This window comes from Balaenoptera musculus, chromosome 15 (assembly GCF_009873245.2).
Source record: "Balaenoptera musculus isolate JJ_BM4_2016_0621 chromosome 15, mBalMus1.pri.v3, whole genome shotgun sequence".
In the NCBI taxonomy this organism is placed as follows: domain Eukaryota; kingdom Metazoa; phylum Chordata; class Mammalia; order Artiodactyla; family Balaenopteridae; genus Balaenoptera; species Balaenoptera musculus.
The window spans coordinates 85,488,878-85,510,324 of NC_045799.1; the positions used below are offsets into that span (position 1 = coordinate 85,488,878).

General features: G+C 51.4%; 1 protein-coding gene across 1 annotated transcript in view; it reads right to left on the bottom strand.

Moving 5' to 3' along the window:
• SDK1 (sidekick cell adhesion molecule 1) overlaps positions 1-21,447 on the bottom strand; it is an 824,383-nt gene that overhangs the window by 208,294 nt on the left and 594,642 nt on the right. The window contains exons 10-15 of the mRNA XM_036826800.1: positions 17,873-17,956; positions 14,251-14,445; positions 11,511-11,627; positions 10,200-10,367; positions 8,126-8,228; positions 5,325-5,501 (exon numbers count right to left, since the gene is read on the bottom strand). Coding sequence (XP_036682695.1) covers positions 5,325-5,501; positions 8,126-8,228; positions 10,200-10,367; positions 11,511-11,627; positions 14,251-14,445; positions 17,873-17,956 — 844 coding nt within the window. The remainder of the gene's footprint in view (positions 1-5,324; positions 5,502-8,125; positions 8,229-10,199; positions 10,368-11,510; positions 11,628-14,250; positions 14,446-17,872; positions 17,957-21,447) is intronic.

Sequence of the window (21,447 nt, forward strand, 5' to 3'; positions counted from 1 at the left end):
ATTTGTATTCCTTTTATTTCTTTTTCTTCTCTGATTGCTGTGGCTAAAACTTCCAAAACTATGTTGAATAATAGTGGCGAGAGTGGGCAACCTTGTCTTGTTCCTGATCTTAGTGGAAATGGTTTCTGTTGTTCACCATTGAGAACGATGTTGGCTGTGCGTTTGTCATATATGGCCTTTATTATGTTGAAGTAAGTTCCCTCTATGCCTACTTTCTGGAGAGTTTTTATCATAAATGGGTGTTGAATTTTGTTGAAAGCTTTTTCTGCATCTATTGATCTCTGCACCTCTGCACACATCTCTGTCCTGGGGCTCCGCGGGATCCAGTGGTCAAATTCCCACAGCCAGGAAAACCCAGGGTCTACACTCGATTTCAGATCATGCTTCTCAGCCTACATGAGGGCACACTCACTTAGCAGTGACCGATCCGACAGGTGAGTGGACAGCTCTTTCTCTGGGGCTGGAGAGCTTTGTAGACGGTGGGCTGCTCACTGCTCCGTATCTACAGGTCACTCCACAGCAGCCCCCCGTCCAGGCCTGAGCTCAGGAAGTCCTTGGAGCCAGCTTAGGCAAGTCCCTCTGTCCAGCCCTCAGAGCTTGATGCTCACCCAGGGTGTGAGTCTGGGAAGAGTGGTTTCTGACGTCCCCCCTGCCAGCACTGAAAGGCCACCAAGGAGAATGCCACAGGGCGTGCCAGAAGTAGGCACACTGAACAGCAACAACGGCAGCCCTGAGCTTGGTGTGGAGGGGTGAGAAAAGACTGTTAAAAAGATTGATGAGACTTAGGAACTTAAGGCAAAGTGGCCTTGAGACATTTAGAACCGGAACCGAGATCTAAAGCCCAGTGGTGCCACGGACATCGCTGTCCGTGATGCAGCTAGAAATAACGAGCCCTCGTCCACTGCTGCCCCCAAAGAGTCCGTGGTCGCCCCTGGAGGACGGCCCACGCCAAGTGTGTTCTTTACAGACATCACAGGACTCAGAGTTGGAAGGAAATTTAGATTTTTTTCCCCCTAGTTCCAGCCTCTCCCCTCCATGGAAATTCCCTCTAGCGTACCTCGTGTCCAATATTACCTGTTTCACAATGCAAAGAACTTTTTAATATGCATTGGAAATGTACACTATTTCTTTAAATGATGTTTCGGTTATCTGGAAAATTAAGCTTTGTGAGATACTTGACTAACCCATCAATAGCCGATAAATGAGGCTTTAATATATTCTGAATCCATCTCAGAGAAGCTCATCTAATAGCGGGAGGTTGTGTCCTGGCACCTTCTCCGCCAAGTCTGAAAGGAGATAAATGACCAGCCGGTGACTCACAGACAGTGATTTGCAGACAGGGCGACAGCGGAAAGGCTCTGAGCACATCAGGGACAACGGGGGACGAGGCCAGTGCTGAGTCACTTCGTGATTTAAAGAGGAATCACCATCAGGAAAATGACACCGCCATAATGTCAGAAATGAACGACAACAAAACCTGGGCTGCAGGGGACGGCGATGAAGCGAGGTGTGTTTGAGAGGAACGGCTTGGGGAGAGGCTCGAGAGAAGGCAGTTGGCACAGTGGTGGCCGTGGGGAGCTGCTCTGGTGGGAGAGGGTCGGATAAGTATTTCCTCCGTAAAAGCGCTGTCCCTCTAACGCACAAATGACACCTTGGTCAAACCCATCTTCTCTGACTTCATGCTGAGGATGAAGGCAATGGGGGCCTGATAGCTCTCGAGAGACGGTATTAAATTGTTCGCTCCTTGTTATGGCTTTGTCGGAAGTGGTTTTACTGAAAGAAACCTCTCCCACTGTCTCGGGGTCCGAGTCTTCCAGTCGCTCTGTAAATCAGGTTTTTCTCTGCCCTCCGGGCTCAGAAGAATTAGTCTCTGATCTCAGAAGGAAAGATGCAATGCTAATTGGGTCTTTAAATGATTAACAATCAATCCAAAAAGCCTTCGCGCCTGGTCCCTCACAGCAAGAAGCTTTGGGGGTCCGGAGTCATCCCAGAACCAGTTCCTTCCTGTAAAGCCCTAGCAAACTAGTAGGAGAGACACAGCTAACACAACTGGTGACCGGCGTTAATGATGACTGTGTGTTGTTAATTTACCAGACGCATCAGGAGACCCTCTGGAATTGCAGACGCCTCTCCTCTCGGGGAGGGGATGAGGCAGACCCCTCAGAAATTAGTCCTCCTCGGCGGTACCAAATCCCAAACCCATTTCAACCTGGTAAGTGGAGCAGGGCTTCCTCAGACACTGATGGGGCACCTGCTATGCACCTGGCGCCGTTCCATGCACGGAGGGCTGGCTCCGCAGCAGACAGACACACCTAGTGTGTCAGAGGATGAAAGAGAGAAACTTCCTGGCCCTGGGTGACGGGAAGGGTGCCGCGGATGAAAAGAGGAACATTTGTTATAAGATGGTGAGGAACAGTAAGAGCTGTGTGACTGATTGAGCGTCTGCCCCCAAGCTAGGCTCCCGGCCAGGATTTACAAACAGCGGTCCACTCAAACCTCACCGCCACCCTTTAAGGTAAATGGCAACGTGCCCAGTTTACAGGTGAGAAAACTGAGACTGAGGTGTGAGGTGACCTGCCCGAAGTCACACAGTCAGTGAGAACTGGGGAGGGGTCTCCAGGCCAGCCTCGCTCCGGACAGCCGGTGACCCTGTGTGGACTGTGGCTTCTGCCCGCACGGTGCCCCCCCCCCCGCCGCCCCCGGCTGGCACAGCACCAACTACCGAGCAAACCAACAGGAGAGCTGCCAGCAGGAGGCCTGCTTCTGAAAAGCCCACTTGGGATGCTCCTAATTTCTACATTTAACGAAGTAGCTTTTACCTCAAGTGGGGAGGCTGGGGAAGCAGGCTTTCAGGCTCTTCGGAAGGACACTGTTTAGCCATAAGTACCTCTCAGTCACTCCTGCAATGGGGAGATTTTTTGTTGTTGTCATCTGACTGAGTCAGGGAAATGTTACTGGGCTGGATTTGTAAGTTCTCCGAGAAGCACAAAACACCCTGCAGTCCTGAGTTGCGATTATCGTTATTGCTATCGTCATCACTGATGTCTCAGAGTTAAGACCTTACTGGATGTAAAGATACACCGTGCTCTAACCTACAACCTTCCCCATTCATTCCGATTTGGAAGAGTGGAGTGCTTATTACACCAACAATTCACAAGGAACCACTGTCTTCCAAATCAGCTCTGTAACCAGTTGTACCTAAATTGGTTTGAATCACGAATCTGCAAGTATTTCTATATTTAGAGAGGAGGTGTCTTAGCATTACACAAAGCCTATTATTTTATAGATACAGCAACGTTTGCTGAAAAATGTATTTCGCTTAGAGGAAATCAAATAAGCAAATACTAGGGGAGATGTGCAAATCAGGAGAACATAAACATCGTGCAGAAGAGAAAGAGTTCGCTATACTGGAAGCACACAATTTGGCTTCTGCTGACAGAGTCTTTATGAAATGCTAACACTTATTTATGTGGTACAAATGATGGATGATCTAAGAGTTCTCAAAGGTAGTTTAAAAATTGTGAATAGCACAGTGCATTATGTGAATTCACTGGTCATGGATACCAACTTCATCAACAATTTTTAAAAAGATCCCCACGTGAGCTACGGATGGAGGAGGAAAGCCAGCCTACCAGAGCTGAGCAAGGGTTGGCCGCCCAGCTCTCGACGGTGCGGGGAGCGAAGGGCACGTGAGCATCTAAGGGAAGGTGAGGGGCGTGAGTGGAATGTCCGAGAGGATCGCCGGGGGCCTGCAACAAACACACATTCATTCAACCAACCAACATGTATTTATTGAACGCCTAAGGTATGCCAAACACTGCCAGGCACTCAAAATGCAGAGCTGTGCCATCCTTCTACTTCAAGAGGGAAGAAGTTGCCCGCGTGATCGGTGCTGACGAGGGTGGAGCAGGTGCTGGGAAGCAGGGGAGAGACAGCCTGCATCCCGGGGGCAGGAAGGGATCCTGCGCTGATTCCCAGAGGACGGGCGTGCCCTTCAGGGGGAGGTGACAGAAGAGCCAGGCCAAGCCATGGAGGCAGCAGAGGCTGAGGTGCCCTGGATGGGGGCCCGGGGGCCCAGGAGGGCAGGAAGAGCCCAGGGTCAGCGGGTCCAGTGGCGGGAGGCAGGGTGGGGAGACCCCCGCTGATCCTCTAGGGCTGAAAGGCAACTGGGTGACCTTCGATCACAACAGGTGACTAACCCCTGCGGAGAACAAGGTCGTCCTGGGGAGAGGCCAGCCTGGAGGCAGAAGGGCGCTTTCCCAGGTTCCGCAGGCCCAGCAGCCGCCTTTCTGGGCTCACAGCTGCCCGTCACTGACCCGTCAAGTCCCACGCACGGGCTGGCGGAGAGCCGCTCGTGCAGGTGTGTGTGCAACAAACACGGGGGGTCCTGGGTGCAGCACCGAGCAAGTGCTTTTCTTTTTCCTTTTGAATTCCCTCGGCCAGGGCCTGGGGATTCAAAGGCAAATGAGACGTGCCCCTGTACTCAGAGTGTTCACAGCCTGTTTCAGGGAATGATTTTTGCCTATAGAAGCCTTCCTGGGTCGCAGTGGGCAGAGTCCAGTGGGAAAGACCTCTCAAGCCTCTCCAAGGCCTTTCCTGACGGCCAGCGTGCCCCTGTCGACCTGGGCTAGCTGCTGCCCCGCCAGCCCTGCCCTGCTTCTCTAGTTTCGGGTTTTACTTCTGTGCGTATGGGCTGGGGGAGCATCTTGGGGGGGCACCATTTTTAAAAAGCAGGTAAATACATGTCGGAAAAACACACTGGGTCAGCAGGCTTTTCAGCTTCCTGCCCGTGAGGGGGGAGCTGTGGGAGGATGCGCTCGAAGCACAGAGGCGGACGCAAGCAGGGGTCCCACGGCCCCCGCCCCCAGCAAGGCCCAGGTGGAGGGAACGGGCGGCGGCTCCCCGCTCCCAGGAGCTCAGCAGACGTAACGGGAAGTGCGCGTTTGCCCACAGAGCGGCAGCTGGCTTTCCTGGGAACTGGGGCACCCTGACGCTGACCAGAAGCTCTGAGGGGCATCACATGGAAAAGCGGACCTACTGTTACTTACACATGGTGTGGCAAACAGTCTATCACAATACGGGCTCAATGGGGAGAATGGGATAAAAGGATCAATGAGGAGGAAAACCAACAATTAAACCGTCTAAACTGAGGCTGAACACATTGTAATTTTAAGGCTACCACAGAAACCCCCACCCGGTAAGTGTGCGTGCCTGAGGCCCACGGCGGTGGCCTCTGACCGCTGGCTTGCGACCTGTCATGCGTGTTACGTGATGCTCACGTGGGGAGGGTTGACACCGTGGACACGGAGCAGCGCGATACTCACATCACCTCCAGGCGGGCTGTCCTGGAGTCGTTCCCGCCCTCGGAGATGACTCCACAGGTGTAGTCGCCAATGTCGCCCGACCACGTCTGGCTAATGAAGAGGGACCCGTCCTTCTCCACCACAATCCTGGAGCTGCCAGATGGGGTGATGACCACGTTGTCCTTCTTCCACACGTAGCTGTGGGTCAAGCAGAGAGTCCTGAGTTAGGACCCCGGTCGCTGATCCTTCCCTGTCTGTTAAAAAGCAAGTAACTGGGACTTCCCTGGTGGCGCAGTGGTTAAGAATCCGCCTGCCAGTGCAGGAGACACGGGTTCGAGCCCTGGTCCAGGAAGATCCCACATGCCGCAGAGCAACTAAGCCCGTGAGCCACAACTACTGAGCCCACGTGCCACAACTACTGAAGCCCACGCACCTAGAGCCCATGCTCCGCAACAAGAGAAGCCACTGCAATGAGAAAACTGCACACCGCAAGGAAGAGTAGCCCCCGCTCACCACAACTAGAGAAAGCCCACACACAGCAACGAAGACCCAACACAGCCATAAATAATAAATTTATTAAAAAAAAAAAAAGCAAGCAACTGACGACCTTGTGAGTACAGTAAAAACCGCCAAACTGTGCTCTTAAAAGGGTGATATTTAATACTATGTGAATTACATCTTAAAAGAAAAAAGGAAAGCGACCAGATGTCTTGGTCACAATACAAAGATAGATGCTGAAGTTAAAACAGGACAAAAAGACAAGTGCAGACATTCGTCTGTCTTTGGGTTCAGGACGGGGAGTCTGAGGGGTCCTGACCACCCGTGTCACCACTGCAACTGTACCTCCCGCTCCTGCAGGAAGGTCCCCGGGGGACAAGAGTGTAGCCTGGGCAGGGGGCAAGGTCCCCAGGGTGTCCCCGTACACGTTTTCTTAAAATCCAGCCATTCTGGGGACTTCCCTGGTCACAGAGTGGTTAAGAATCCGCCTTCCAATGCAGGGGACGTGAGTTCGATCCCTGATCAGGGAACTAGATCCCACATGCCGCAACTAAGAGTTCTCATGCCACAACTAAGGAGTCTGCTGGCCGCAACTAAGGAGCACACGTACTGCAACTAAGAGCCGGTGCAACCATAAATAAATAATATAATATAATATAATATAAATAAAAATGTTTAAAAAAATCCAACCATTCTGGCAGACTGTCCTTAAAACTGCATTTCTTTCTCTTTTAATTCTTTATGACATTTTAGCACATTTTTCTTTTCAAATGTAGACTCCACTAAGAGCCTGTCCAGCCTCTCACTAGTCACGGCTGGATGAGATCAAAGTGCTGGCTTTCCTTTCCAAAGTACTGGATTGGATTTCCAGAATGCACCCAGTTCTTTAAAGGCTTAATGCACACAGAGCACAGACATGTACAAACTGCTCCTCTGGAATTACCCCCAGACAGAGCAGGATTGTCTCCACCAGAAGGAAGTGAATCAGCTGCTCACTTGGGGAGCAGCGTTCGGCGACCAGTGTCCCTTAGGGTCAGGTGCTCCTCAGGGCACAGGAACCCAGGACAAGGGATGCCCCAGAGTCAGCAGCCTAATTCCTTTTCAGGAAGGAAGCTCCGATTTTGCCTGTTTAATCACACTAAAGAAGCTACAAGAAAACCAGGAAGATCTGAGGGGGGTTTCTGGTGTGCCCCTAGGGTAGCAGAAAACTGGCTCCTTTGTCCTTTGTTTGGTGACACTCCCAAGTCCTTTAGAAACGAATGAATTCTTTCCTAGAATCCTAGAATTCTCCAGGCAATCTCTAACTTGTTGGCTTTCGTTTCTTTGTTTTGCATTCAACGTTCTTGTAACAAAAGCAAACTTGGTTTCTGAGCTCTGGGGAAACTCCAGAGAGACAGGTAGAGATGTGGAAATTCACGATTTGTCAAACACCTGCCCAAGAAGAGTGAGAACACAGCTTGGTCCCTGAACCCAGTTAGTAACGTACGTATACGTCAACAGCTACCTCCCTCTGCTCAGCGCGAAATGTTCCAGAAAGAAGAAGAGCATCTTGATTCTGTCACTTGGCTAACTGCATGCCTTTGGGGCTAAGGCCAGAGTGAAAATACTAGGATGACTGCATCTCTCTTTCTAGATTCATTTTCAAGGCTGGTTCTGAAAATTAAAAACTATTCTGAAAGTGGCAGCCCTTCGGGAAGAAGCTCGCCACCGACAGCCAGCTGTGTCTGCTGCCGTGTGTCTACCTGGGCTGTCACGTTCTTCATCATGACTGTCCCCGTCTGAGTCAAACAAAGACAGGTGTCACCACCCACTTCGCGGACCTTCACGTCCTCTGGGTCCCTTGGTTCCCCGCAGTTTCCTCTAAATGTGTTAGATAACCGCGGCTGCCTTTCTTCCATGCGGAGCTCCCTCCCTCCATTACACAGTGGAGCCATCCTTGGAGTAGAGAAAATCCCTCGAGTCTAGCACAGCCCCAGCGCAAACACTGCTGAAATCCCATTCGATCCCTCTGGATTTTTCTCTCATTAAGTATCAGCCTCTGACAAGTACGTTTTACAGATAGTGTATTAACCTTGGCAGAAAAATCATGAAAAGCTGTATTGAAGTCATGAAGTGGAACATAGCTCACTGTAAATAATACATAAGGCTGGAGTGGAAAATGGGATTTGTGTGATTAATGATGGAGCCCAGAACTGTAAGATGCCGTAATCAGGGATCTGTGGCTGGAATCAAAGTTCCTGAAATTCTCCCTTCTCATCTCTACTTCAGTTCCCCAGCTCCCAGAATACTAATGAGCCCCAAACGCTGTAATTGACCGAGCTGACCGGAGAGAAGTGCGGGGGTCGTGGGTGGTCCCACAGTGCAGCGTGGCCGTGGTCCCCTTAATCACCACGCGGTCCTCTGGAGGGTTCACGATGGACGTTCGATCTGGAAAGACACAAGTCGCGACTCAGACAAGATGACGTGCCTGAGCGTTTCCTCCCTCAGGGGGTGACGAGTCGGTCATCTGACATCAAAACCTCCTAGTTTTCTCTTATCTCGGCAAAACCAGTGTACATGGACGCACACAGAAACGTTCAGGGAATTGAAAGCAAGCCTGTTCGCCTCTCAGCTAAGGGAGACGGGCCTCCCCAAGCCCGTCTCAGGTCACCCCCGGACCTCGGGCACTCCGGAAGGAAACAGGAAGGAAGATCGTATGCAGATGGTTACCAGGTTCTACATCCTGAGGAGAAGTCTGGATTCTTTCCCCAGATTATCAACATTCTGGTAATTTCTACTGTCTACACAGTACGTCATGACTTTGCAAAGTGCTTTCATTTATTCTGTTTTACTTAATCCTCACAACAATCTTGTGAGGGTTGTGATAATCCTTCTCCCAGAGATCAGGAAGGAAAACCGATACTCAGAAGTACAGGGTCTTGCCTGGTGCCACGGGGCCAGTAAGCAGCGGGGCCTGGTGCTACGTGCAGGCCTGCAAGATCGTCCAGACCTGCGGCCGCCCGACACTCCACAGCTGCCAGAGCCAAGGCCCCGGAGATGGCCCTGTGGTGTGTGTCCCCACGCTGCACGCCTCTCAGGAGGGCGCTGCTCTGGCACCAGGAAAGGAGACGGAACTTGGAGCCACGAGACTGGGTTCAGGGCCCAGCCCGACGGCTTACCAGGGGGGCGTCCAGAGACACGCCTCTGAGCTTATTAGTTTTCTTGTCTATGAAAGGGGGTGCTGCGATCACTCACGCTGGGACAGAACAGAGTAGGTGACGCCTGGGAAGACCCCTGCAGGCCACACAGCACTGCACCAACCAGTCTAGCGCTATTATAATTCTGAATCTCAGCAGATCCACACAATTTTCCGGTGAGTGACCTACAGAGATGCAGACATCAGTTTTCCACAAGATTTTAAATTTATGGTTAAGTTTTGGGGACACTGGATGAATCAGATGTGGTTGATAGAATAGACCACCAAATGGAACAAAACCTCTTTTTTAGCGCTTCACAATATTGGGAGGATTTGGATTCATTCCTTTTAAACTTGTGATATTTTTAGAACACCCAATAAATGAGAAAGGGTCATTTATCAAAGCGGACACCAACTATATCATAGGAAACGCTAAGCAGATACGAAATAAAGCACAACAATTTAGTCTTTCCTCAAGGATGGTATTTTAACAAAGTATTCACTCAGGCAATTTAAAAATTTCTCTCCTCATATAGATGGCTTTACAAAAATCTATTAGTGAGCACTGACTGTCTCTTGCTTTTTTGAACAATAATTTTTTAGTAGTATAGATATGGATGAAGCAGAGAGAGAAAAGTTTATCAGCCAGTGAAGCTAAATACTTGGTAATCCAATCCTTATGTTCTGGAAAACAATTTATTCTGCATTTCAGAAACCCGTGTTATAGATAAAATAAAGAGAAACAAAAGCTGGAGGAACCACAAAGATCCTTCAGTTCACTCCTAACATATAGGAAACATCCATATTTAATATATGAGGAATGTTTTAGTTGGCTATAATGATAGTATAGAAAAAATGCTTTCTCTGGGATTTTCATTCTTGGTCCACTTTTCTTATGTGATGCTTATAAGATTAGCCAACCTATCAGTTTTTTTAACTTGAGCTAGTTTTTGGGGTAATATCCCTACTCTACTGAGGTTAGAAAGTTAATCTTTTATCTCTCCTGAAACGCCCCCATTAAATCTTTGAATACATTTTCTAATTATTCTTTTAGAAGCTGAAAAATTAATTACTCAACAGATTTCTCCAAATTAGTTGTAAAAATAATGATTCCCCTTTGATTGGATTAGCGAGTCCAAGGGCATATTGACATCCCCAAGCACAGATGACACGCTGATTAAACCGTTATTAACAGAGAGCTCCGCACGGGCTGTGGTCCTTACTCCACACGGTGAGCGTGGCAGACGCGTTCAGGGAACCCTCGGAGTTGGCTGCACAGCAGGTGTAGTTACCAGCATCCTGGATTAAGACAGGGGTGATCTGCAGACCCCCAGACTCAAGGAGCATGAACCTGGGAATCCGCACGGAGCCGCTGGCCAGAATGTGGTTTCCTGAGGACGACAGACAAAACAGCAACGTGAGGACTGCAACGTTCGAGAGAAGGTAATGCTCTGGCCGCACCCAAGAAAGTAATGTGAGGAAATAATCAGAAGAAAGTGGAAACTTTATGCACAAAAGTAACCAAAGCAGTTTGCTTTAGCGTTAACTAGAATAACAGAAACCAAGAACATCCTAATCGTCCAATATTGAGAGATTTGGTTAGACAAATTATGATCCATGTATGTGATTGTTTCCTTTGGGTGACTGATTTTGAGTTTTCTTTATATGTGTATGCATTTGAAGAGTTTCTCTACAAAGCCATTATTACATTCTAAATCAGGAAAGACAAAAAGAAAATATATAAAATGAAAGAACCCTTCTTTCTGATTAATCTGTAGCTTCCCAGATCTTTATGTCTACAAGCCACGGCCCCAGTGCACGAGTCATACCTTTGAGAGTTGGGAAGCCACCGCGTGGTTTTCTGGGAGTGAAAAAAGATGTAAGTTTTGAAGTTTCACCCAGATACAGCCCACTAAGCATGACCAGTTAATCTACGAGGATGAACCCAACTCAGCCGGGGTTTGTTAAGGACAAGTCTGTCCTATGTGTGCTGTTCATTTAGTGGCAGGTGTGCTGAACGTGTAGACAGGGCTGCAGGGGAGCTGCAAAGAGCCCGAGATGTGACACCACTCTTCACAGGAACTGATACTACAGTCGGATTAAGAGCGCCACACACGTCAAACTGCGGAGGATGCAAGCGATCCTGTGCTAGAGCAGCTTTCTTAGAAATGAAGGCGGATGTAGTCTTAACTGTGAATATTACCAAGGAAGCACGCCTTCATTCACAAAGGGGAAGCTGCAGCTGAAATCCAGAGCCCGTCAGGCCCGGGGCACCCGGTGAAGGGCTTGACGGAGGAAAGCGCCGTTCGCACGGTGTACAGAAATGTGCTTCCTCTTCTAGGCTGTGAGCTGCACGATAAGGGGTCTTGCTCGTCTGACCCCTCCCCGTGCCCCTAGCATCGGCCCCGGTGGGTGCTCAGTCAATGGTTTTGTACTCTTTACCGAACGAATGAGTGAGAATAACAAACACAACGCGGGGCCGCTGGGCTCGCTTCCTGCGTTGGCCGCGCCCTCCAGCAGCTGTGGGCGCCTACCTCTCCTCCACGCGATGGCCGGCCTGGGAGCCCCGGACACCGCACAGCTCAGGACGGCTGTCGCCCCGTCGGTAACCGTGGTGTCCGCCGGAAGCTGGGTGAAGGCTGGGGCGACATCTAGGCAGAGGAGGTGAACAGTGAAATACTCAGTGCGTCGTCCCTCGTAAACGCTCAAGCCAGCCTGGTGGAGTCGGCCACCTGGGCTGTTACAGAACTAATCACGGAGATAACTGAGTGATAAAAAATGAAAACCTTTCAGGAAGACTACAACCCTCCACTACCCGTCTCCCAGGAAGCACCTATCTTTGTTTACAGCCTAAAGAGAAATACGGTCTCGTGATGTAATGGACACACAAGTGGGGAAGAGCAGGAAGAACTGTTTCTGACCAACGTTAAAGAGGAGAGAGATGTTTATTTAGATAAATCAAACAAGCTGCTTTCATTATGTAAAAAAAATAGAAAAAGCTCATTTCTGAATATCCTACATCGCCCTGAAGATGACACTTTGACACTTCCTAGGATCCGTTCTGAAAGTTAAAACAACCAGATTCCAAGGGCTTCAGGGAAGAATTCTTGGGGGGAGCGTTGGGTCTTCCTGTTCACGGGGGACCGCCCGGGCCTCCGGCTCCAGCAGCCCCGAGTCAGAGCCAGGAAGACAGAGGCAGCTCGGGCCGGCTTCGGGGAGGGCTCGGGCTCCGCTGGCTCTGCACTACTTTGAGAAAGATTAAGCCGGAACCCCTGAGTGCCAGCCGTGACCCGCGTCGCCCAAATCCTGTGTAGGGGCCCCTGGGATGCCTGGGCCCATGCCCCTGGGGCAGAAGCGGGCAGGCCCAGTGGACCCCGGGGCAGCCGCCGGCCTCTGCCCTCCCTCCCCGCTGGGCGTCCCCCTCTGGTGTGAACCCCTGGATGACCTGGGGGCCCCCCAACTGGTCTCTTCTGCTCGTCCCCTCATTGTCGCCCCTACACCAGGTGCGGAGGCCCTGTGAAAGCTTCGGACGATGCACGGCCAGTGCCCACCTCAGAGCCGCGAAGGCCCCGCTCACCCGTGCTCGTCGTCAGCGCCCTTGTGCCCGCACACACCGGGGCCGCCTTGTCCCCCCACGCGTCTGTCGGGCACCTGCAGCGCCCACCTCCACCGCGCCTCTCCAAGGCTCCGCAGGGCAGGCCTCTCCCCACCTGCAGGTCGCCGCTCCAGTAAGAACCTCTCAACTCAGAGAACCCACCCCGCCCCGCCCGCCCTCTAAAGGGGCTTCCCTGGCCGCTCTGGGCCTCGCCTAGGCTTCCTCTGTGGGGCCCTCACCGCCCTCTGCCATCTCTCCCCTCCCCCAGGACCCTCCGTCCTGGAAGCACGAGAACCTCTTCTTCACGGCGTCCTCTTAGCTCTGTGCCCGAGCCTCACGGGCCCGGAGTAACTGACACAGATGCTCAATAAACGTTTGTTAAGTGAATGAATAAATACTGATTGTTTTACACACTATTTTTCTTTCATTAAAAGTACTTTAATAATAAAAAAAAAATCCATTTTGCCAAACCCTGTACTTACAAAACAGATATGCAGCATTATCACCATCACGTATTTATTTGTTCACCCTCCAGTTGTCATGGTAACCAGGTTAAGTAGCACTTTCATTTAAATTTCCAAACCGATCCTCCTAAGAACCCTGTGAACTGGGCTGGGTTGGTTCCATTTTGAAAAGAAAACTGAGGCTGAGAGAAATCAGGTGATCTGCCCTGGGTCTCTCCCGAGAGCAGGGTCCGTGAACCACCAGCCCGGGCCAAATCCAGCCCGTCCCTGCTTTCGTAAACGGAGTTCTGTGGAACAGCCACGTCTGCTCAGAATCGTGTGTGCTGCCTGTAGGCTACGACAGCACGGTGAGGAGGAGCAAGAGAAACCACGGCCTTCAAAGGCGAAAACAGGCACCACCCGGCTTCTCACAGAAAAAGCCTGCCCATCCCTGCCCTACAGCACCCTGGCCCACGATTCCAAACAGGCTTAAATAATGCTAATGGATCAAAACTCAGTTTCTGGCTTAAGTCCCCAGTATTATTTCTGCTGCTTGAAGTGATACTGGTTTCCTATGCTCCACAACGCAGGGGGAATTTGACCCCCGGCCAAGATTGGAGGAAATGACCCCTAGTTCACCAAAACATATGCATGAATATTTCAGGATTGGGTCGGTCCCTTCCTAGTTCTGGCTGACAAGAGCCACTGGCCACGCACACGCTGACCAGTTTGCTTTCTCCGATGGCTCTCAGCATTTTGCTTCCAAAAGGGCAGACGTGAGAGGTAGTGTTCCCTAATCACTAAACTCTACTTCGTTTTAGAAGAACAACATTACGACTATGGGAGATTAAAGAGAAAACCCACAAATATAATAAAAACCTTTATCTTTACTTTATTTTTCAGAGTGCCAAAGTATTTCTGTTACTGGGACAATAAAAAAAAGTCACAAAAGTACTATAATTGTTCGATAAAACTAAAATAGAGAATGAATATAAAAAACGGAAAAAAGGTCAAAAGAAAAGGACTAGGGACGAGGCGCTCACTTAACAGTCTTCCTAGTTCCGTCCAGAAAGGTGGGGGTTTGTCCCTATGTCTCAATAAAGCAGCGCGTTCAAGTGCTGGGGAAATCAAGGCTCCAGAGGGGCAGGGAGCTCGGGCTGAACAGACACTGGCATTTTCTGACACGTCCATTGGCCGAGGACTGGGAAGCCCGGCTCTGCAGGGCGTAGTACTCACTGGTGACGTCCAGGTAGGTGTAGGTCTGGACCTCCCCGCCCTCGTTACTGGCGAAGCACTGGAAGATTCCTGAGTCCTCCGGACGCAGCTTCTGGACGCGCAGGCCTCCACTTGACAGCACTTGGTATCGAGGGTTCTGGAGCTTGTTGATGGAGACCGCGTCCTTGAACCACCGGAGGGTGGGAAGAGGGGCCCCTGGGTAGAAGTGAAACAAAAATCATTAAGTTTCGAGAATTCCTTACGTGAGGACTAAATGGCGGTATTTCAACGGGCATTTTCTCATCTAGTCGTCCCTCCAAGCACCCCGTGAGGCGTCATTTTTCTCATCGTATGTGAAGACGGGGAGGGAGAGGCCCGAAGGGAGCGGCGTGGGGTGGCTGCAGACCCTCCGGCTCTTCCCACGGCCCGTGCTCTTGCCCAGGCGGTTCTGGCTGCGGCTGACCTCAGACAGGGCTGGGAGGAAGGTCTCTGCCTCTGCCGCTCGGGCTCGGGGAAGGGTCACCAGGCGGAGACAGGTGGGCCCCCTCCCCCCGCCGACTGTGCCATTGGGCAGAGCACTCAACCCCTCCTTGTCCCTGTAGGGATCAAGGGTCACAGCGACCTCAAAGGTGGCCGTGAAGGTTAACTGGGTCAGGATATGAGTACCTCCTGGGGCCCGGCCCATGACGCGAGCTCAGTGGACGGCACCGCTCGCTGCTCCGCATCACAACTAACGACAGCACTAACGCGCGCCGCCTTGGCAACGCCTCCGTCTAAGGAGTGGGCTATCGCTGACCACCCGCGCGTGCGCTGTGCTGGGGGAGCGATTGCTTAGGGAAAGGCATAAGCACAGGAGTTGCATCTGGTTCAGGATGAGGAGACACGAGAGGTCCAAGCTGTGGCTGCAGGAAAAGTCACCTTGGCCCCTGAGACCAGCGCGGGTGCAGCAGATGAGGAGGAGGGTGCAGGGCGCCCCCGACCCTGTACCCAAGAGCGGAGTGAGCCGAGATCACAGCCAAGACTTCGACCAAGAGGGCGAGGGTCACGCGGAGGCTCCGTGCCCAGCTGCCCCGCTTGGGTGCCCCTTCCTCATCCTGATGATGTTACAAGGAAGACCCAGGCCTCCAGGCCGTGAGACTGGAGCTGCTCGCGGTCTCGCCACCTGGAAGGAGGTTGAGGTTGGGGTCGGATGGGGCGTAGGCGGCGGACAAGGTCACTGGGGCAGAACCCAGGTTGGCGACGAAGGGACTGTCCTTAGCCCGGGAGCACGAGGGCCTCTGCTGCTCGCCCCCCAACTGGGTGTGGTCAGTGCAGGTAACCAGGCGGTGACGCACTGTCTCCTGGTGGCCTCGCTGCATGGGACACACCGGGCTCCTCCTCTTGGTGGCTTTTCCGGGAGCCTTGGGGAACCAGCTGAGGGAAGACTGCTTCCGTTCTCCTTCTTCCTAAACCTGAGCAGGGTCAGGTTACCCAGGGGGGTAGACAAGAGAGCCCGTCCAAGGAACGAGACCACGGCACTCAAGACAAGAGTTCTGGGCTCTGGGGGGCACAGTGTGTTTGTTGTGGCTCTGCGGGAAGTGCAGAACGTCTGGGCTTATTTCTAGATCTCAGATGGCGCTGTGCCTCAGTTTCCCTAATTAGAAAATGAATTTAAATAAAATATCTTGATGTGATTCATGTTGAAAGGCACACCCAAATCCCTTGACTTAAGATGCTATGTAGGTATAAGATGTCTTCTTTAATAAATAAAGTTAATGTCGTGGAATATTTCAAGAGAATGTATTCTCAGATTCTGTTCTTTGCCTAAATTATGTTTCCTGTCACTTTTCATTAAATCAGGAAATTAAAAAAAATCCATTGCAAGGTAAAAGCATAAGCAATCCACGTAAAATCTCATAATAGCAATTACATGATGTAGCTTTCATAAAGAATAACCATTTCACATGCTGCTATAGTTGCATTGTCAAAAGAAAGAAGTAAATTATATGATGGCAATGCAAGGCTGAAAGACCCGTTCAGTGTATATTTATAAGCGTGTACTTAACAAGCAGTTTACTCTGCAGAAATCATGCCAGAAAAGCAACCTCTTGTCAAGGGGAGAGCCTAACATTGTCATTTATTGAAAAATAATTGTTAGTGTATAGGGAACTAGGAGTATTTCTATTTTGGGGCAATTTAATGTCATAAACAGAAATCTTATCCCCACAGTATTGCAGATTCTCGTTTCTAAAATATAAGCACTCTAAATATTTTGTAGCTTCACTTTCACAGAGTTGTTGGCCTTAAAAAGCGGGGGTGTTTATAGAGAAGAGAGAACAATGCAGCCACAGTAAGGCAAAGAGTTCCACTTGAAATTCACAGGACTCGTCTCATTCCTTTCTTCTCCCGCCCTGAGCCCGAGCAGCAGAGGAGAGAAGCAGAGCAGGGGTGGAGACTGCACCCTGGGAGCTGGCGGGACTGGGAACCAGAAGCACTAAGGAAATGACTCTTCCGGGCGGCAGCAGCTGTTGCAGAGGCTCCGTGGATGGAGGGGAGGGGAGGGGACTCCTGGCTGGACGCCCCTCCCTACGCTGACCCTCAGCATGGTCCTGAGCGGCACTCCCACTCCTTCCCAGAAATGGAAAGTGACCTGCACATCGGTGGTATCTGTTCCGAGTCCCAGGGCCTTGGCTCTCAGGGTCCAGGCCGAAGCACTGGCTTTGGAGCTGGTGCCTGTGGGTTTGGATCCCGTCTCCACCAACACGTGGCCGAGGCAGGCCGCCTGTCCAGGGCTCAGTGAGCAACGCCCCGGCGCCAGACCGCGGGCAGAGCGGAAGGTGTCTCCTTCATTGTCCTGACTGCGCCTTGAGCGCGTTACTTAGCTTTGCTTCTTAAGGGGCGTTTTCCCACGTACAGAGGGACGTAACGATCTCTCTCTTACGCAGCTGTCCTGAAGATTCACAGAACTGTTAGGAATCCTCACCCGCCAAGCTCTTAGAAGAAAAACCCCACCCTTAAGATGAACAGGTGTTAACATAAAGGGTCCTTTTCCTCACTTGACAATCTCCAGAGGACTCATGAAGTTTTGTTTATGAAATTGCCGTGGAGAGCCTGTCTCTGTCGGGGCGTTTAGCGTAACTACTTGCATGTTGGCCACAAAATGGGAACAGTGGGCAACAAGGGGTCCAGGCTCTCGGGACGAGAGGCAGAATTCCGAGTGACAAAGGGAAAGTCGACTCAAAGCTGAAAGGGGGGAAAAACAGAAGATTTCCTATCCAAGAAGTTAAAACAATCTCTCTTCTCTCAAGTGGGCGTGGTCACCAGTCCCGCTCACCCCGTGGATGAGAATGAACTTCCTGCCCCAAGTCTCAGGGGTCGCGCGCTTGCAGAATCAGAGCCTTTGAAGGGAGTCAAGGGGACAGGACTTCATCTCTCTCTGTTGGGATGGACAGGGTTAAGGCTTCCTTCCTGTTCCCTTGGGGAAATATTATTACCCCTGCTTTGCAGGTTACACGCCCAGCAACTGAGTTCTACTGCACGCCAGCGGCCCCGTTTCTAATCACCACGGTCCACCTGTCGCTATCCAGAGGACAGCTCTGCCCTAGAGATGCCATTTCTGTTCCTCCACCACGTCGCTGCTTGCCCTGTGGCTCCCCGCACTCACCCATGGCTCCACACACGATGTCCACAGTTTCTTCTACTTCCACTAAAATCCGGCTCTCGGGTTCCTCGGTAAAATACGGTGGCTCTTTAAACAAGAAAAAACCAGAACAGCCCGTAAGCCAAAGAGGTATATTTCAGAAGACCCTTACAGCCTACAAGAGTTTGAGCTCCTTTTAAAAACTATTTTTGAAAACTTCATTAGTTACCATCGTGCACACAGACTCAGAATTCGGTGCGCAGAGGCCAAAGGCAATTTATAGTCTAAGGTTTTGGAAAGCAAATTACTACTCAGGGCAATGGCTACTTTTCAGTTTATGGGCTTGAATAATGGAATATCTTAATTCACATTTTAGAAGGACTATCCCATGAGGTTCATAAAGGTTTATATTTACAGCACAGTATTTTATAGTCTAGTTTGCTTCAGTATCTAAACTAAACAACAACTCAGGGAGCATGTCAAATAAAGCACCACAGACAGGCACCCGGCCTGTTTCAGGGAACAGGGCAGCCTATTAACATATTTTTTAAAGTCTTAGCAGTTCTTCTTCTCCAAAATATAGATTTAATACTTCAGTGGAATGCAAAATAATAGCTAAGAGAAGAAAGAAAATGGGCCTCTCATCCATCTTCAGTAGCAAAGGAAACCCAACCACTTGCATATCTCCAGACACCCTGCTCGCCCGCCTGTTCAACAGCAAAAAAAGCAGTGGTTGTATTAAACAATGAATTTCCTTGGAGACTAAACTGCAATATTTTTCTCAGTTTATTCAGCAGGAATTCAACGGTGGCATGGCCAAGTTCGAGGAGTATTAAGGTAGTAGTGATTTCATTATCATGATAACAAAGGGCCGTTGTATTCACTTTCCGTGTGATAATTTCCAGGCGCTGTCTTCCAGAGTGGTTTATTTCCACTGTAATTGTGTCGAATGTGGATACTATAGCTTGGCCTGCCTCTTGTATTGACTATATCTTTAAAACAGGGTGGGACCTAAAAGACGAAAAAGAGAAATGAAAACTTAGCATTTCAAGGAGATGATTAAGCAGACAAGGCTGAAGGCTCCTCACTGGAAGCAGTCAGGTATCAATCCTGCAATAACCTGCATCGCTCAAGCAGAAACAATCTGCTGAAGGAACCAGTCTGGCTGAGGCCACGGCTGCAAATTCACTAGACGGAGGCAGATTCTCCACTTAGTTGTGTGTGTGTAGAGACCAGGCCTCAAGAAATACTGCAGAGAGCCCATGTCTCTTTTTCAAGCTGGTCTTCATCGTACACTGCTGCGTGCACACTCCTGCGTGCACATTCAGCCGCGTCTCCTGCGTCCATAACAACGACAACAGCGTTGCTTATGCTCTAACTACACAGCAGAGGCACCCTGCCAAGGCCCTGGTGTGCAGGTCACGCCTCATTTTCATCAGCAAATGCTGAAGTTGATATCTACCCCTGTGGTCTGGTTAAAGGGATGTGAGGGGAAAGGAAAAGAACTAAGCTCAAGCATCAACATCTGCTATGACGGATTACAGTTTTCCTTTCTTAACTTACACATCTTATTTTGAGATCAGTGGAGAGTCCCACGCATTTGTAATAAATAATAGAGATCTCTTGTGTCCTTTACTTAGTTTCCCTCAGCGGGGACATCTTGCAGAACCTATAGTCCAACCAAGATACTGAGAGTGAAACGCGTAGCCTGTTGTATTCAACGTCCCCCCCCACCCCGCCCCCCAGCCTTGGTTGTTCTCGTGTGTACGACTCGTGCAGGTCTGTGCACCCACACCACGGTCAAGATGCAGAACGGGTCCACCACCACCAGCCTCCTCCACGCTGCCCTTCTGTAACCATGCCCACCCCAAGGTCCCATCCTGAACCTCTGGCAACCACGCATCTGCTCTCCATCTCTATAATTCTGTCCTTTCAAGAACGTTATATAAATGGAATGATACAGTATGCAACCTTTGGAACTAGCTATTTCCACCCAGCATACTTCCCCCGAGGTTCTTCCAAGAGGAGTCACACTTTGGTGGGAAGAATCCATACCTATAGATGCTCAGCGTCTACAGGACCAGACAATTCCTGAGGCGCTGATTGCGGGTGCTGTCGGGCACCCTGGCCGACGTCCCGGGGCTGCGCTCCCTTGCCCTGCAGTGCCCAGGTCTTCCCCAAGTGCTGGGGGGGAAGCCCCCAGGGCCAGAGACAACGGGCCCCCCTCACATGGTGACCTGAGGCTGGACCGAGCTGACTGAAGGCCCGGCTCTGGGACTGCAGGTGCCTTAGGGACCCCCGGGCCTGCTCAGGGCGGCTCCTCCGCGAGCGCCGTCATCCCCGCCCGGCCAGTTCCCCGGGGCGCCCGGCACGGGCTCACGGCTCCGTACCCTCTGTGGCCCTGAGCTCAGGGCCGCCAGGCCCCCTGGCGCGTCCCGTCGGGCGGCCTGCCAGAGCTGGCCAAGCGCTGCCTGTCTCCTCCGCAGCAGACACCCAGGCAAGTTTTAGTGGCTGGAGCCAGGAGGCCAGGTCTGCTTACCCATTTATTGATTCTCCTGCGTTTTTCAGGAAGTCTTCCAGGTGCTGAGCGCTCAGGGCAGCCGCGGGGCTGCCGAAGCCCTCTCGGGCCCACGCGGCTTCCGACGGGAACGCCATCTCTCCCACATGCACGCGTTACCTCTCCTCTCCCTGCTGACCCCGTATTCCAACCCAGCTCAACAGCGCCCTCAGCTACTTCTGCGAATAGCTGTCTATAAGGAGAACAGTGGGGGAAAGTACCGGGCGTACCAGCCAAGAAAGACTGAGGTGACTGGTGGGGAACACCTGCCATGGACGAGTCATCCCCGCCGTGGACTTTTCAACCACTTAATCTTCAAAGGGCAAGTGCGCGTCTTAGCTAATCAGCAACAACTCTGTCTGGAAAGGGTACCCTGCCAACGCAGGCGCACACTAGACTTTCAAAGATTTATGGCAATTGCAGCCGATAAAACCGGGGACTGAAACTAACACTTTGACCTCTTTTGAAACAATACGAAGCCGTCAGGAGAACGCTCTCATCCCGCGCGACACTGGCGTGTTAAGGATAGGCCAGTCATGCAGGCTGTCGTCCACATCCCCCAGGGGCCGCGGCAGCTCCTCCAGTCAGCACAGCAAGCCTCCAGCCCCCCGACCTCACGGCTTGAGGCAGGGCTACCTCCCAGGCAGCTCCCAAATTAGGACCCCTCAGGCTCTCCTGCCCTTGATGCTGGGCTTTGCCTCCTGCACCATCCACCCCCCAACCCCGGCTCACGGCACAGCCCGGAGATGCCCCCTCTGCCGTCTGCCCTTCTCCCAGAGCGACCGTCTCGGGAAGCGGCAGAGCCCGTGGTGTGTCCTTGACTCGCCACCATCGTCCACACTTGGGTGCCTTTGTCCACTGGGGTGAGCAGAATGCCCCCAGGAGACGTCCACCCCCAATCACCAGTACCTGTGAACATGCTACGCTACGTGGCAGGGGGGGACTCTGTCGACGTGACTGAGGTCATCGATCTAAAAACGGGGAGATGATTTCAGAGCAGCTGGGCGGGCCCAATCTTATCACAGGGACCCCTAAGAGCAGA